Source organism: Thermobia domestica, chromosome 3 (genome assembly GCF_964235325.1).
Source record: "Thermobia domestica chromosome 3, izTheDome1.hap1.1, whole genome shotgun sequence".
Classification (NCBI taxonomy): domain Eukaryota; kingdom Metazoa; phylum Arthropoda; class Insecta; order Zygentoma; family Lepismatidae; genus Thermobia; species Thermobia domestica.
Window position 1 is genome coordinate 80,758,845 of NC_137456.1, and position 15,090 is coordinate 80,773,934.

General features: G+C 35.3%; 1 protein-coding gene across 3 annotated transcripts in view; it reads left to right on the forward strand.

Moving 5' to 3' along the window:
• The window catches only part of MICAL-like (protein), a 482,706-nt gene that overhangs the window by 326,844 nt on the left and 140,772 nt on the right, over positions 1-15,090 (forward strand). For 2 of the 3 annotated variants that reach the window (XM_081751175.1, XM_081751177.1), the window contains exon 3: positions 10,911-11,076. In XM_081751175.1, the coding sequence (XP_081607301.1) occupies positions 10,925-11,076 (152 nt within the window). In that variant the 5' untranslated portion in view covers positions 10,911-10,924. Of the gene's footprint in view, positions 1-5,202; positions 5,415-10,910; positions 11,077-15,090 lie in introns of those variants that run through there. The other variant, XM_081751176.1, reaches the window with a different exon arrangement.

Genomic DNA, 15,090 nt, shown 5'->3' on the forward strand with positions numbered 1-15,090 from the left:
TGACCTGTGCCTCACTGATGGTTTTGTTGCTGACACATATTCGTTTCAGATTCTTCCGATAAAGACAATAATCTGAAACTTAACAGCAGTAATCTACTGTATTATGCTCGGTATTTCTTTCGGGTTGTTGTGTGAAGAGCCCAAAAATTTCGTGAGGGTGAAACTCAATCTTACTCACTCTCATTGTGAATAGTGATCTTGAGGGACCATGAAATGACGCAATGAGGTTAAAGAAAATTCACAGCCCAAAAGCACTGTGAGAAATTTGGAGAAAATTGCTGTCTTGTGAATATAGTGTGTTCGGTTTTCGCGTTACCAGATTATTTAACGTGGTAGTAAAGCCGATAACACAGTGCCGTTGTAATGATAATATAGGGACAATTATTCAGGAGACACATACGATGACCAATCAGATTGCTTGTTCATGTTGTAATGGGGATATGCTTATTGAAGTCAATAAATACTCCGAGAGCCAGACGTAATTTTAAAGCCAATGCTTCTAGAAGCAAATGCTTCTGTGATGCTGCAAGGTGAGGCGGTAAAATTGTCTTTGACTGTATAACAAAACGAGCCGCCTGTTAATGATTGAAACAAAACATACTGTATGAGGTTAACGTTTTAGTATTTGGAACGGGAGACTTGGGCTCTAGGATTCTTAGTGGAGTTGAGTTATGTGGTTCGTATTCTTCGTTAAACTATAGGTGCACAGCAAAAGTGATAGCACGAGTCACTTGGATCATTTCGCTCTTTATCTCATTTCTTACACACAGTCTGATCTAGTGATTTGGAAGTAGCCAACATATTAACTCTTCAATATTACTGCAATATTTTATAGTGGGTTAATAATGACTCGAGCTGAAATATTTACGTATTCGATTCCCGATATGATATTTCGTAATCAAAGTAATATGTGAATAATTTAAATGTAATTTCATGTTTATTCATCTTTCCATACTGAAAAATATTGCAGTGGTTTTGAACATCCAATGCACAGAGAGATTTAATAGAACAATTTGGGGACTAAACGATATATCATATTCTACACAACAGCTTGCTGGATTATATTTTGACGTCTCTAATAAGCAAAAACAGTTTTTTTTTTTTTTTCTATGATTCTTTGACACACATACACTAGAGCCTTTCTGTTTCAAGTGTGCCCGTGCTGGCGCTGATGTCGATGTGTTTTCCTGTACCTCTCTCGAAAAGAGAAGGGACAAGTTTCTTTTTTTCCCCCGAGATTCTTCAGAACAGTTGGATGTAGAAAGGGTTGCTAGATTGACAAGCTTCGCTGTTCACACTCTCGTTAGCCATTCTAAGTAGTCTACGATCTTCACTTGTCAAGCCAGAACGACTGAATGACAAATTGGCAACACAGCGGAGGTCATTCACTTTTTACCCTAAAGCAAAGGAAGGTTTCCTCCATAAAGGGCGGCGGGGATAGGTCCCAAATATGTTTCACATATTTTCCGAGGGCACACTTGAAATAGAAAGGCTTTAGTGGTGGGCACAAGAATCGTTTTTTGGACACTTTCCAAAGACTGTTTCGCTTATAATTATGTTTAACACTGGTTGTTTTCTATCATAAACCGGTTCTGATTTCCATCAAACAGAACCAATTTCGGAGAAAGCCAAAATGACACACACACACTCCTGACACCAAGATAAGACAAAAAGTATAGACGAACCTGGGCGCACAAATGCTTCCTTTCGGAGTTACAGGCTGCCAAAAACATGACCCGACTACAGTAAGCCCCATAGTATTGGGAGTACGGACCTTGAAAGTTTATTTTTTTCAAGACTTCACTTAGAAACTAGTATGTGCCCTATCCAAATATCCGTTTCAGAATCCTGCGGTACTTCCGCAACAATTTTTATACAGCTAGTTGGGGAGTACTTCAAATTCTATGCTCGTAGCCAATCTCCCTCTATAAACATTCTTGCGTGAGTACCGCAGGATTCTGAAACATGTAAGTGAAGTCTTGACCCGACTATGGTAGTCCCATAGTATTGGAACTATGGACCTTTAAAGTGCATTTTTTTTTTCATGTTTTCGGCAGCCTATAACTCCGAAAGGAAGCATTTATGCACCCAGGTTCGTCCTATACTTTTTGTATAATCTTGGTGTCAGGAATCACCTCCCAAACGTTGTCGGTGTTGTTTTGAAAAACCCATATATTATGTACAACAATAGAGAAATATGATTGTGAGAAAAGGGACAATAGAGAATCATACTTGTAAGAATTGCATTTACAGCCTAATACATACTTTACATACGTATGACGATATTTCGTTATCTTTGAGTCACATTGGGTCTGTTCACATTATACGTCTGTCCAGATCAGATCGGGTCTACTTCCGGGTCATAGGTGAGAAATGCGTGAACCGTTCCATCACTGGAGCACAGCGCCAATCCCAAACCAGTCATCCAACCCCAACGTAGTCGTTGTGTCCACGCTTCTTTTCTTTGATATTTGTTTGATTGCTCTTCATGCATGTGCTCCGTTGGAAATATGTAAATGCCAGAACTAATGGTGTTCAGTTGCACGTTCTTTTGAAGATTCAGCCGGAAATAATAATGTTAACTCTGCATTAATGTTTAGGAACGTGAATGGTAGTGCATATTTTAATATTCTGTTGCAGATAGTTATATGGTTGAGCGGATAGCATGCATGGTAAATGGAGTTCAATCATTTCCGTGATACAGTTAGGGGGGGAAAATATATTACTGACGTTAAAAATCAACATATTTGTTTACCATGTTATCGGAAATTCTTGAAAATAAAATTTCTATTTAATAGCAGCAGTCTTTTCTCGCTTAAGAGGCCTCATCCCGGCGAAATTAAAATACCGCTAATTTTACAGTAATTATATGATATCTTCGAATAGATAAAAGATAAGTGAAATGTGGAACAAGACTGCCCTAGACAATATCATTTTACATGAGATACCGTTATCACGACTCACTTATCTGCTTTCGATTTCGAGCCATTTTGAAAATCGGCACATATTTTCGCGTTTCAAACCGGCTGAAAACGGAGAGCCGCTAGGTGACTTGTGATAACGGTACCTCATGCAAAATAATATTGTCTAAGGCGCTCTTGTTTCACATTTCAATTATCTTTTATCTATTTGAAGATATTACATAATTACTGTAAAATTAGCGGTATTTTAATTTCGCCGGGTTAAGACTGAGTTTCAATCACCAAAACAAAATTTGAGATGCAATTATTATTTATTCTAACTTAGGTTCTCCCGTTTCCCCCCCCCCCTTTCTTCATTCCACATTTCATTCGTCTCTCATCACCACCTCCTTTAGCCTAGTCGGCATAACCGTGGGACGTAAAACTTAAAGATTTCACTTTCATTTTCGAGTTAGTACGAGTCTCATTGAGAATAGCGAGCTTGAGCCCGAATCAGCCCGGTTACAAAATAGGCATTTCTGGTCAGAAAATGAGCATTATATGATTTGCAGAAGAAACGTTGTTATACTAAACTCGTGACGTTACAGACCATGAAGGGCTATAGCTGTTCAGACAACTTGAGTAACTTCCAGTGCTATTATTTCTGGCTTTCTACCTTCATTGAAGTGTTATTCCCCGATTGTCTGGCGATATTGGCTTTATACCGAAAATTATATCCTCTCTCTAGGAAATAAACTAAGGGCTCGCATTTTAATCACACGGTTGCTATAATTACCTTTATCATCAAAATGAATTCTGCTCGTCTGTTGCGGATGCAGTCGATTTATCTCTTCTCAGGATTGAATTAAAACAATTTCACTTAACGTGAACTTCTTAATTTACGCAGAGAAAACGATGACTGTAATTATTGTGGTCGATGATGATCGCTTGTCATGATCTCTCATTTGTTAAGAGCTCGAATTAAACAGTTTATATTCATTTTCGTGTTAATTTATGTATTTTCCTCTTTTAGTGTAATGTCCTACTTCTATGCTGTGAGGATAAGGGAAACAGTGACTATAGTATCGAATCAGAGACCGCAGGCACCAAAGGTGAGCGCTCTACCACTGATCCATCGCGGCCTCCTGTTTGGCTAGCACGCCTGTCATTGATTTGCGCAGAATATCAAGTTTAGTTTTCGTTAGGGACATAATGTTTGGTGCAGTGATGCTAGTTTGAGGGAAATTTTCCGCGGTGTAATGAGATTTAGCAAAGATTTTCTTTTAAGAAGGGAAAAAGGGAGATTTTACAAATATGAGATAAAATGAAGGGAAGTTTAGCTTTTCAACAAATGTTGTGATACTACGCGCTGCGGCAGTATAACGAAAAACGGTGGCATTCTTTTGAGAATCCCTCATACAAAGTGATTTTTTTTTTTTTTTTATATATATATAGCACAGGCTTTCAGCAACCTGGCTTGAGGATATCATCGTACAAGGTAACATTGAAGTAATAACAGAAGACCAAAAGCACAAATGTATGTTGTGGGGATATGAACACAGGATAATAATCCATAGATATGCAATAATGCTCCTTTTAAACATTGATATCTATATTAAACGAAAATCAGGGAAATTTTATCTTAGAAAGGGATTTTTTGAGCATTCCTGAGGAAAATTTTAACTTGAGGATCTATCATCATCACTGGTTTGGTGTTGGTAGCGTCGTCGCGAGGCAAATGGGAAGCTACTCGAATTAGAGAAAATATACCGGGCTAGTAGACCAAAATTGAACGTGGATAGAATTCATAAAAATCAATGTTTATCATTCGTTTTATAGTATAACTATCCAGAGTCTTCTTTTCTCCCCAGGGTTGTGCTTCTATTATTACTTATTATTTGTCTAATTTTCTTACGTATTTATAAAACTTTAGTTAAATTTGAGTTCTCAGTTTAAACATTGCCGAGAAAAAAACTTCAACTATCACGCTTTTAGCTGGAAAAAAAGTAAGAAAATTAGCCAATTCATGAACTACTGTATTTCATTCTTCCAGCATCACGGCTGAGGAGGAGGAAAATATCTCATCCCACCTGTCCCCTCTTGTCTCCAGAACATAACAATAAAATAAGATGAGTGAGCTTCGCGGCTGATTTTCTAGAAAGTGGGACAAAGTTCACTGGCACCATGACAACAAGCGGGAGGGTCTTCTGTACGCTAGCTCGCTGACTGATGGCGGCGTCTACCTGGAGAGGAGAAAGTGCCGCTTGGAGTCTGGCAACACTGTCGAGTAGCGGGTCTTGTCTGCCCGAACGCAAGCGTGGACTTGTCAGTGTGTTGTTGTTCTTGGGTTGTGGTGGTTTGCCTTCCGTCTGTGGCTGTGGTGCAGTGATTTCTGTTCTAACATATTGATAATCACACAAGCGTTTGTTTACGTTGTACTTGAGTTCCTGTGCCTAACTACAACCTATTGACTCTTGTAGATAATGTGTTTGTTCCTTCAGTATTAGAAATTAGGTAAGTACTTTTAGATTCTCAATATTTTATATTATCTTGAACAACGAATTACTTCAAAAATCGCAGAAAGATTACTATATTGTACACAGCAGAACGGCAGTTTTTACAATTTATTATTAGTGCTACCTAGTAGTTTGTATTTCTAAAATCATACTCCCACTTTTAAATATGTTTATTATTATTATTATTATTATTATTATTATTATTTATAATGTCATATTACGTTCAAACCCTGGTATTTAAAAATTAAAAGGAGATGGTGCCTCATTTGCAATCTCTCGCGTCTGGTACAAAAGATCCTGATTCGATTCCATTCCATGCGAGTTGATGGTTCACAATGTCGTGGTCGTGAGCTTCTTGAGATTCTCTCGTTTCCTTCCACATTGTCGGACCTCCCTCGTGGTTGTATGATAAACATACGCGTCTTCGACGCCGGAGACTCGGGTTCGATTTGCAGTGTGGTTCATGTGGTTCACATCCTACCTTAAGCTGTAGGTTCAGGTTTCATACAGCTTCGATGCTAAACTCCCAAATCAACCAACTAACCTCCCACATCATTATTCCACATCGTGTCTCTAGCTAAAGATTGTATACTCAATTTAAACATTACAAGAGCTCAAATCATGAGAATTCAATCGAAATCTAAACTTTTTCGAAGTTCTCTCCCAGTTTTGAGTTTTTTTTTTTTCACCATCAGCTGGGATGAAGAGAAATGAGGACGTACTGTATATCTCAGTGTGTGTACGTACATATGTTTGTATACATTTGGATACCAAATGCGTGGTCTTGGCAAATGATACACAGAAACAAAAGTCATGTTGGAGCTCAACGCTTTGAGCATTGCAATTCTATAGTTTAAATTTATTATAAATATTTATCGATTCTATGCGGATTCATGGAGATCGTGGCCCAGTATGCAAGTAGGCCTACTATATATAGGTGATAAAGGAAACACCCAATGGTTTGAACAAGTTTATGTTTCCTTAGTAGCAAGCCAAATTTTGGGGTATTACTTGAATATGTAAAACAATCTTTTCCCTCAATACTATGTTCTCTGAACGCTTTACCTTACTATATAAACTATTAACGTTTCTAAATTTAAGATCATAGAAAAAATTGGAATGATATCCACTTTAGTTCTAAATGTCAAATCAATAGTGCTTGCTTTGTTATAAATATATAATAATATCATCTTTGGGTATTAATTTTCTTCGTTTATTATATCATAGAATATGGAATTAATAAAATTTATTACATTGTGATTATACCTAAAATCATAGGTATCGATATGTAGAAGAAAGGAGGGAAACGCAAACACGCGTGTTTTGTATGAAAGCAGTTTGACCCATTTTGTATAGCATACACTTGGAATGATTGTATATAATCTATATAGAATTTTGAATCGATAAGCTATGGAATATAATTAACATATTGTGCCACGTAGATTAGCGATGTATTGATGAAGTATCCGACGCCATGCTTTAGTAAACAGCGGAGAATTTAAGAAGACTGGATTTGTCTTGAAACTTAAGATACTGTAGTTTATTTTTCACTGTTGAGTACTTCAAAAAGAGGATTTAAAAAAAAAAAATAAGAAAAAAGAAATATCGCTATCCTCCCGGTGTAGTTGATTGCGAAAGTAATATAAATTTCATTTTTTCTTTGGTTTTAATATCTATCTCATTTCTTTGTTTCTGCTACGATATCCATGAAGAATTCTTGTAAACAACTTTTAGTTGCAGCTGTGTAGCTGTGTTTTGGTGAGCAGGTGTTCTTGTTAAAAGAGAGAAAAAATATTAGGTCTCGTTGCGGTGACCTTTGTAAAATATGTTCGTATGTTAGTACAAAGTAGTAACTTTTGAAATTTAGAAACTTCAAAATGCTAAATCCTGTTGTTTTCATTCAATTCTATAGTCAATTACTAACAGTGAATACTAATTTTTGAGACAATTGCCTGGAAGACACTTAAGTCTTCACTGGCGAATTGTTGATGTTCTCAGGCTTTATTATGCAAAGTTTTATGACGAAAGTTTAGTTTAATTTTTTAAACTACTCTTTTGAGAATCATACTTACATCATGTATGTATGGCTTCCACGTAACGTGTTTTTTCATCATCTTCATCCAACCCCTTCAAGATTGTTCAAAACATAAGTTAGCCTAACGTTCGTGCGATATTTAAGGAAAGCCCAATTTCTATTAGTCGTCGGGAAATGTTGATCTGTTATTTGATTCTGATATTTTGGCAAAAAGCAAAGCATAAGAATGACTATACTATATATTTTCTTAAGAGTATCTCGATTTCTTAGTCTAAAGTTCTGGGAGTTCTGTGTATAGGTAATATGCTATCGTAGAAGTGTACATGTTTTTATTATTATTTACATTTGCATATACAGTACTTGTGGAGATTCGTTTCACCTTTAATTTCATTTGCGCTTCAATGAAATCGTTAATAGGTCTACTTGTAATTGGATTAATAATGCACATAACGCATCCAAGTATATCAAATAATGAAGGTATAAAGATTCATCTGTTAATGCAAATCTGGTAGGAGGTATGTTTTTATTCTTTTAATTGTTGGATGCTCTCAACAGTTAAACGTGTTGTAAACAAAGTCACGTTCTATGTGTGGTTGTAAATAAGATACTTCAGCATGAACCAGTCTTATTTTCACCGTTATGAGGTTCCATGTTTAGACGATCACTAACACATACACACACCACACGTATGACCGGACCTTGGATTCGTGAACTAACCCGTTCGATTGGATCGCGTGAAGTTTCCTGTAATGTGTTTTTTTATTATTATTATTATTTAAAATAATATTAATATGATCACTATAGATATTTTCAAGAGTTTTAAGTGATACTTATTAAGAATACGTGTATTAATACAGGTTTTCATTCAGTTCTTAAATAATAGCATACAAAGATTCGTAATGTGAAGAATACTCGCATATCCTTTTTCCTCGATGCAATTTGGGATTTTCTACAATTACCCGAAATTTCCGAACTTAGTAAGTTGCACAACGCATACAATCAAGTACTGTACTAGTAAAATATGGAATTTTTTCCTGCTTTCGAATATGACACAATATTTATCATAGGAAACCGGAAGCCTTGAAATTACTTATCGATATGCAGACTGCGGTACGAAAGGTGGTCAGTTTTATACCAGTGACTAGCCTTTTGAGAATTAACTGTTGATTCTGTTGTAATAAAATGAAACGTGTTTACATCGAGGAATTAATTTACTCAATTGTTTATACTGAACATTCTACTGAAACAGAAAATTCTACTGAACTGTTGAAAGTGTAGATGATTTCTATTCGTGTTCGGTTTAAATGTTATCTATATTTTATTTTGTGGATGTCTAGATGTTTTTTCAATATTAGGGTTCTTATGTGAAAAAGAATTGCCCAGTAACCTAACGTAGCGCTGACTGGATTTAATTTCTGTGGGATATTGGATTTGATTTTATTGTTTATTTTAGCGAGGCTATATGAGACGTGTACAGCTTAACGTGGAGTCCGAATCACAGTAACTCTCCGTAGGGTCTCCCGCTTCAAATTCGTATACACTATTCACATAGCTACACGAGAGCTCCAGTAGCACATTGGATAGTCTCCATTAATATATGTTGCATAAGTTTTTGGATGAATAAGTTCATAGATCTTAGCTGTAATATCTTTTTAAAATGGCTTTAGTTTAAGTATTGGGTGCTTTGTTCTAGTAATCTAGACCTAACCCAAATAGAAATAAAATTTCTGATTGGTTAACTTTATTTCGTGTCTCTTATCAGAGTACCCGTAAGTTCCTTAAAATCATTTTACTCGTCTCCAACAGGACCTTGATCATCTACCAACCTTAAATTTCAGTAATTAAATCCAATAACAGTTCTTCAAACAATATATATATATATATACTAGCAGCGTTCACCCCGCTTCGCTGCGGTCACCCCGGAACGCAATAAACTTTGTTACTTAGATAATTTTTACTTTTTCGCTTTCAAGTGATATGATAAAAACCATTATAACGCCTGTCATTTATGTTAACCCGCCGAGTGACACGGTCATGCGGGTTGCATATAAATACGTTTATTTTTATACCTATGATGAACTAACAAAGGATTTGTACGTAATGGACACCTGAATGGTCAATTATCTCAAGACACTGGTAATTGAAAATTAAAGTGATATGATAAAAACCATCTAGGGTCCAAATCCTAATAACCCCCCAAAAATAAAAGAAATTGGTTCAGCCGTATTAGCGTGATGAGCGGACAAAGGATTTGTACGTTCTCTTTTATATATATAGATATATATATATGTATATACTCAACTCAAATTCCAAGTCTGTTTATCTCGAAATCATAATATATGGAACTAGCAAGTAATTCTCAGAGCATCTGTTATATATATATACTGTTATATCTGTTATAGATATATATTGGATTGTCATAACCCAAACAACTCACCGTTACAAAATGTAAACTGGCAGTTAAGAACTATTAAGGATTCTTTTTTTTTTCCTTTCTTCATGAATTCCATTAATAGTTCCCTTTTTTCAATTGTTCCACTGCCATTTCCAGTATTCTGTTTCCTACAAATTAAAGCCAATAAAATCACATTTCTGTCCACTGAAGTATTAGGCTTGCAATACTGTGGACGATAGATGTGGTCTTAAGACTTACGATTTTTTGGATACAAGTGAAGATCCGTGGTACCGTATATATATATATATGCAGGGTTCCCGTCATGAAGATTACGTGTACGAAAATATATATTTTCACATAACTAATAGTTTCTATTACATACAGAAATTGATAAACAGTATATGGTAAGTAGGCGTCAGCGTCAAGATGTGATTACGCATGTCCATTACTAAGCGACGTGACAAACATCTTAGCATTTAAAGGCGGCGCTCCAAGTTCCTTTTAAATGCTGCTAGCAAATGAGAGGCCTGCGATATTGCCACGTTTATTTTGTACACATCCACGTCTATCCCCTGCCACCTGATCGCGCTGTATTTCATCTACTTAAAGTCATAGCCACATCCCTTTACCACTTGGCAACGTTGCGTCAGAGCTTGCGTTTTATTCGTTTATCTGAAGTGCCAAGATGTGTGCTAGGTAGTGAATGTATGGGGAAATCAGTGCTTCCAGCTGCAGTGTTTATTACATAATGTATTCACTGGGGAATAAGAAAGAAAGATTATTAAAAAAAAAAAAAAAAATACCCTTCAAACTCCAAGTGTATAAAGGTCTGCTGATCACTATGAGCGGAAAAGAAAAGCGTTATCTAAACTTCTGAAGTCATTCATCACAGTTAAAAGGGGAACAAAAATTAACAACATCACTCGACCTCACACTTTGGTATAACTGTCTAATTGACAGGAGGTATGACAGAACGCGAGAACTCTATATGCATTTTAACTTAATCTGAATGTCGAAATATTTGTATATATTTATTTGTGATTGTATATTTGTTTCATTTGTAGATAATTTGGACACCATGGGGGAGAAGCGGGGAATGAAGGCGTTAGAGATGTGGTGCAAGAGAGTTACTGAAGGATATCGAGGAGTCAAAGTAGAAAATATGACTACATCTTGGAGGGATGGTCTCGCATTTTGTGCCATAATTCACCATTTCCGGCCGGATCTCATGTAAGTATATTTTTTATTTATTCTATTCAAGAAGAAAGCCGAAGGTTTGCTTTCTTTAATATGTATATACTATATTAAGATAGAAGTACACTAATGATGATATGCTTATACTGTGTTTAAGTCGTCTTGGGTTGGTACCAGATCGTTATAAGTTGTTATTAGACATGTGACCTGCTCGTTTGAATTCCTTCTACAGAAACGGTCGTAGAAATATTACTTTGAAAAGTGGGCAATGTACATATCTCGTAGAGGGAATTTAAGCACCGGTCGTGATCAACTTTTTGTGCCTTTACAGAGTTAGGAAATATTATGTAGGAATCACTAAGGTCAACTCTTGCTCTATTAAATTCTGAACTTGAGAAAAGTTGATCTTGATTTGCTTTTAGTTTTCACTCCATTTTTACACCTTATAGACGACAAGAGATAATGGAAAATTAATTATTGTGATGCAGTTAATGATAACGTAATAACTAACAGATAATCATACCTATGACGGCATTCGAACCTAGTACTTGCTCGACAACTTAGCAGCGGATCACTTGGTATGCAGGCTGCACGAGAAACACATTTTTTTGTTAGTCTTGAATATTGGTTGTATCTGCATCTTCTTTTCTAATTCGTCCTTTGCATTTTATGTATAGTTTTGTTCAAAATAATTTGGCCACGACCTGTCTTTAAAAATTAATATTATCGAAATCTTAGGTAATAAATTTTAACACTTTGACTGAAGAGAAAGGTCTTAATTAACCAATGAAGATTCACATTTGTTTGATTTAATTGCATCTATAGATAATTACAGAGCTTTTCATGGCGAGATGAGTGGCGAGTTTGAATAGAACTGTACGTAGTGAAATAATCAGGCAATGAGCTTCCTCGCCAACAAATCAGATGATTATATATTAGGTTTGCTAGTTTGAATGTAGGCATCTCACGCAAAACATATGATGGGATGTATGACTTTATAGTGTGGTTAGGCAACCAATATGACCGTTGGAATATATGGATTGCTTAACGTACACTTGCTGGCCACCAATAAAAGGCCAGTTAGAAATCCAGTCAAGATATCCATTTCCGAACTGAACGTGGGACTCATACGTAGTGCAGGCTCTAAAGAAACTTTTTGAAATTGTAAAAGAATCCACTGCAGGGAAAGGAAGAAGATACTTGAATAAGCAAATCATAAAAGTCAAAAAAGAGAAAATGTTCGTCTCCTCCCCCCCCCCCCCCGAAAAAAAGAAAACTATCGATTTTTAAAAATCTCTAATAGTAGTAATGATAATGAGTAAATAATAAGAAATAAATCACATAGTTTCTTGAACAACTCATTAAGTATACTTGACTTACAGGTTATTTTTTTCTTGCTTGTTTTCATCGTAATTCAGTAATTTGAGAAAAAGAAACTTACGTGAGCCGTACCAACGGTACAAGAGCAGTTACGAGTGACCGATCTAGAAAATTTCACATTGTATATAAGATGCAATAACTGTGTACTATAGATGGCTGACTTTCTTTTCCAGATATTCAAAGCTTAAACAAAATGTCAATTGTTATGTCGAACATCGGATAGATGTAATTGTACAAGTAAGAAGGCAAACTGGATTCTTGTAATTATCGACTTAATGAATTTCGTAAACAAAGTGCAACTGTTAAAACAGGAATTAGTTACAATGCCTTATTATCGATGTAATTATAATGGACTTACGAGTAGTGATATGGCCATAATTCGTTCACTAATGAGGTTTGATTCTTAGTAGGAGTCTGGCCTCCATTAAAAACTAACAAAAATAAATCCTTTTATATACAGGATATTCTAAATCTATTAGTAAATTGATTTAGCAGGCTTTATTAATAAATTGATCTAAGAATTTTGTCATAGTACATTACTCTATTAGAAACCGCTTAACTACAAACATTCGTTGAAATCAAAGGATGAACAATCACTTAGGCAATTAGAGCTTTCCTTTCGTAAGAAATTAGTTGTTTTCTTTGTTATCGATTTTTTTTTAACCCCTCCCTCTCGGAATGAAGTAACCAAATGATTTTCCCTGTTGTTACGGAAAAGAGCAGAAAAGACTCGTTTCTTAATTTTTAAATTATTATTATTTTGAATTTTTTTTTTTTTGCCAAAAAAAAAAAAAAAAGACCGACAAATGAAACTTGTCTTTTTCCTCTAATAAGGTAAGTCTCTTCCTGATCATGTTGATTTCTATGATAAATTCATAATTTTTCTTCGTTGATTGGAAATCACATACTATTGAATACCTCTAGTATTTTTTTTTCTTCTTACTGTAGACTGTGTAACTCTTATAGCGAATTAATTTTTCTGTATTGTTAAAGAAATCAAGCTCGACGAAAAGATTTATTAGTACCTTCTAGCGAATATGTGTCTGTTTGGATCCCTGAACTTTGTTGGTAGGGTTTTGAAGGTGTGCGTGAGTAAAGATTTAGTTTCCGGCATCTTTGCGTGTTAGCCTCAAGGCATATGTGGCACCGTGGTGACGTTTATACTAAAAGATTTTAGTTTAAAAGAAGCAGGTTTTTTGTTTCTTTTCTGTTTTAAAAAAGGAGCTGAGCACATATACTGCTTTATGTTGTATGTAGACACGTAAAGAATTGAATAGCCTTTAACCATAGAAAATTCAAAAATTTAAACCGTTTATTTAAAATGCTTCGCTAACTTGCTTTTTTGTTTTTTAAATTGTGAAACTGTTTTCTTGTAAATTTACGAAACACGTGCTAGTTTTTAAATGGTAATGCACTTGCACAAACTCGAAGAATACCAAGGTTGCAGTTTATTCGCACATATCAAAGACGTGCGCGTGTGATTTATAGTCAACTTCCATGGACATTGGTATTGATTACAATAGTTTCAGTTTTCTTCTTCTTTGACCTTTTCCAAGGTTTTACTATATATAAAGAATCTGCTGATATCCATTGTAAATCACGTGAACGAATGTCTCTATTATAATTCAGTCAAAGCAGTTTAAGTGCTGTTTTAAGGATTCCGGTAGAGTTCGGATTGAATTTCTGGAACCGTTGTTAAATTATTTTTTTTAAAAGAAATTTTTGGTACCTTAGTAATAATGTGCTTCCTCTATTACGAGGGAACTCAGGTTAGTCCTATACAATATTAATTACAAACTTTTTTTTTTTTTTTTTTTTGAAGGGGCCCATCTCTTCCATCTGTTACTACTACTTCATTTATTTGTATTCATTATGACTTAATTTCTTTTTGGATCTTACTAAAAAAAAATGACGACAGGAAAAATAATTGAAAAATGTTCTTTTTAAGCGTTGATTAAATAGGTGTAAGTTTGTTATAGTTAGTGGTGACCACAAAGCAGGAGCTGAGGAAGCTCTTTCATCTCGGAAAGGTGTATGAAAGTGATATCTCAGATCGGAAAGGTCATCTATTTCTATTGGGAGAGCTCTGTCTCGTCTCGTCTCTTGGGCAGTCCGTGTTATAATATCCTGAAGATAACTAGTATCGTTCACGAGACGAAATATTCTTTTCTAAAATTCGAGACGAGATGACAAACATATCACTACAAATTGAAAAAGTGGTTGTACGAACATAATGAAGAGTACCTGTCAGCGTTAGGGATATGCAAGTCATTACACAATATACTCCCAATAATAAATATAGTGCAAGTGTGGTTATGTCACACCTGGAACGATCTTGGTAACTTCAGGATAGAATTAAGAAAAATCAGGGAATACATTTTGTACATAAACTTACAAAACAAGACGAGACTAAAAAAGCTTTTCGAGAATCTAATCGAGACGAGACGATAAAGAGTTCCTAAAGAATCAAGACGAGGTGAGATTTTACAAAATTTAGGAGACGAGACGAAAGGAACCTTATTTCTAGTCTCTTTTTGTCATTTTGTAGTTAACACTATTACACAGTGTATTCCAATAATAAGTATGGTTTAAATGTTATTATCACACCCATCGTGGACCTCTCATGACGCGGAAGGATTCTGATAACTTCTAAATGAAATTAAGAGAAAA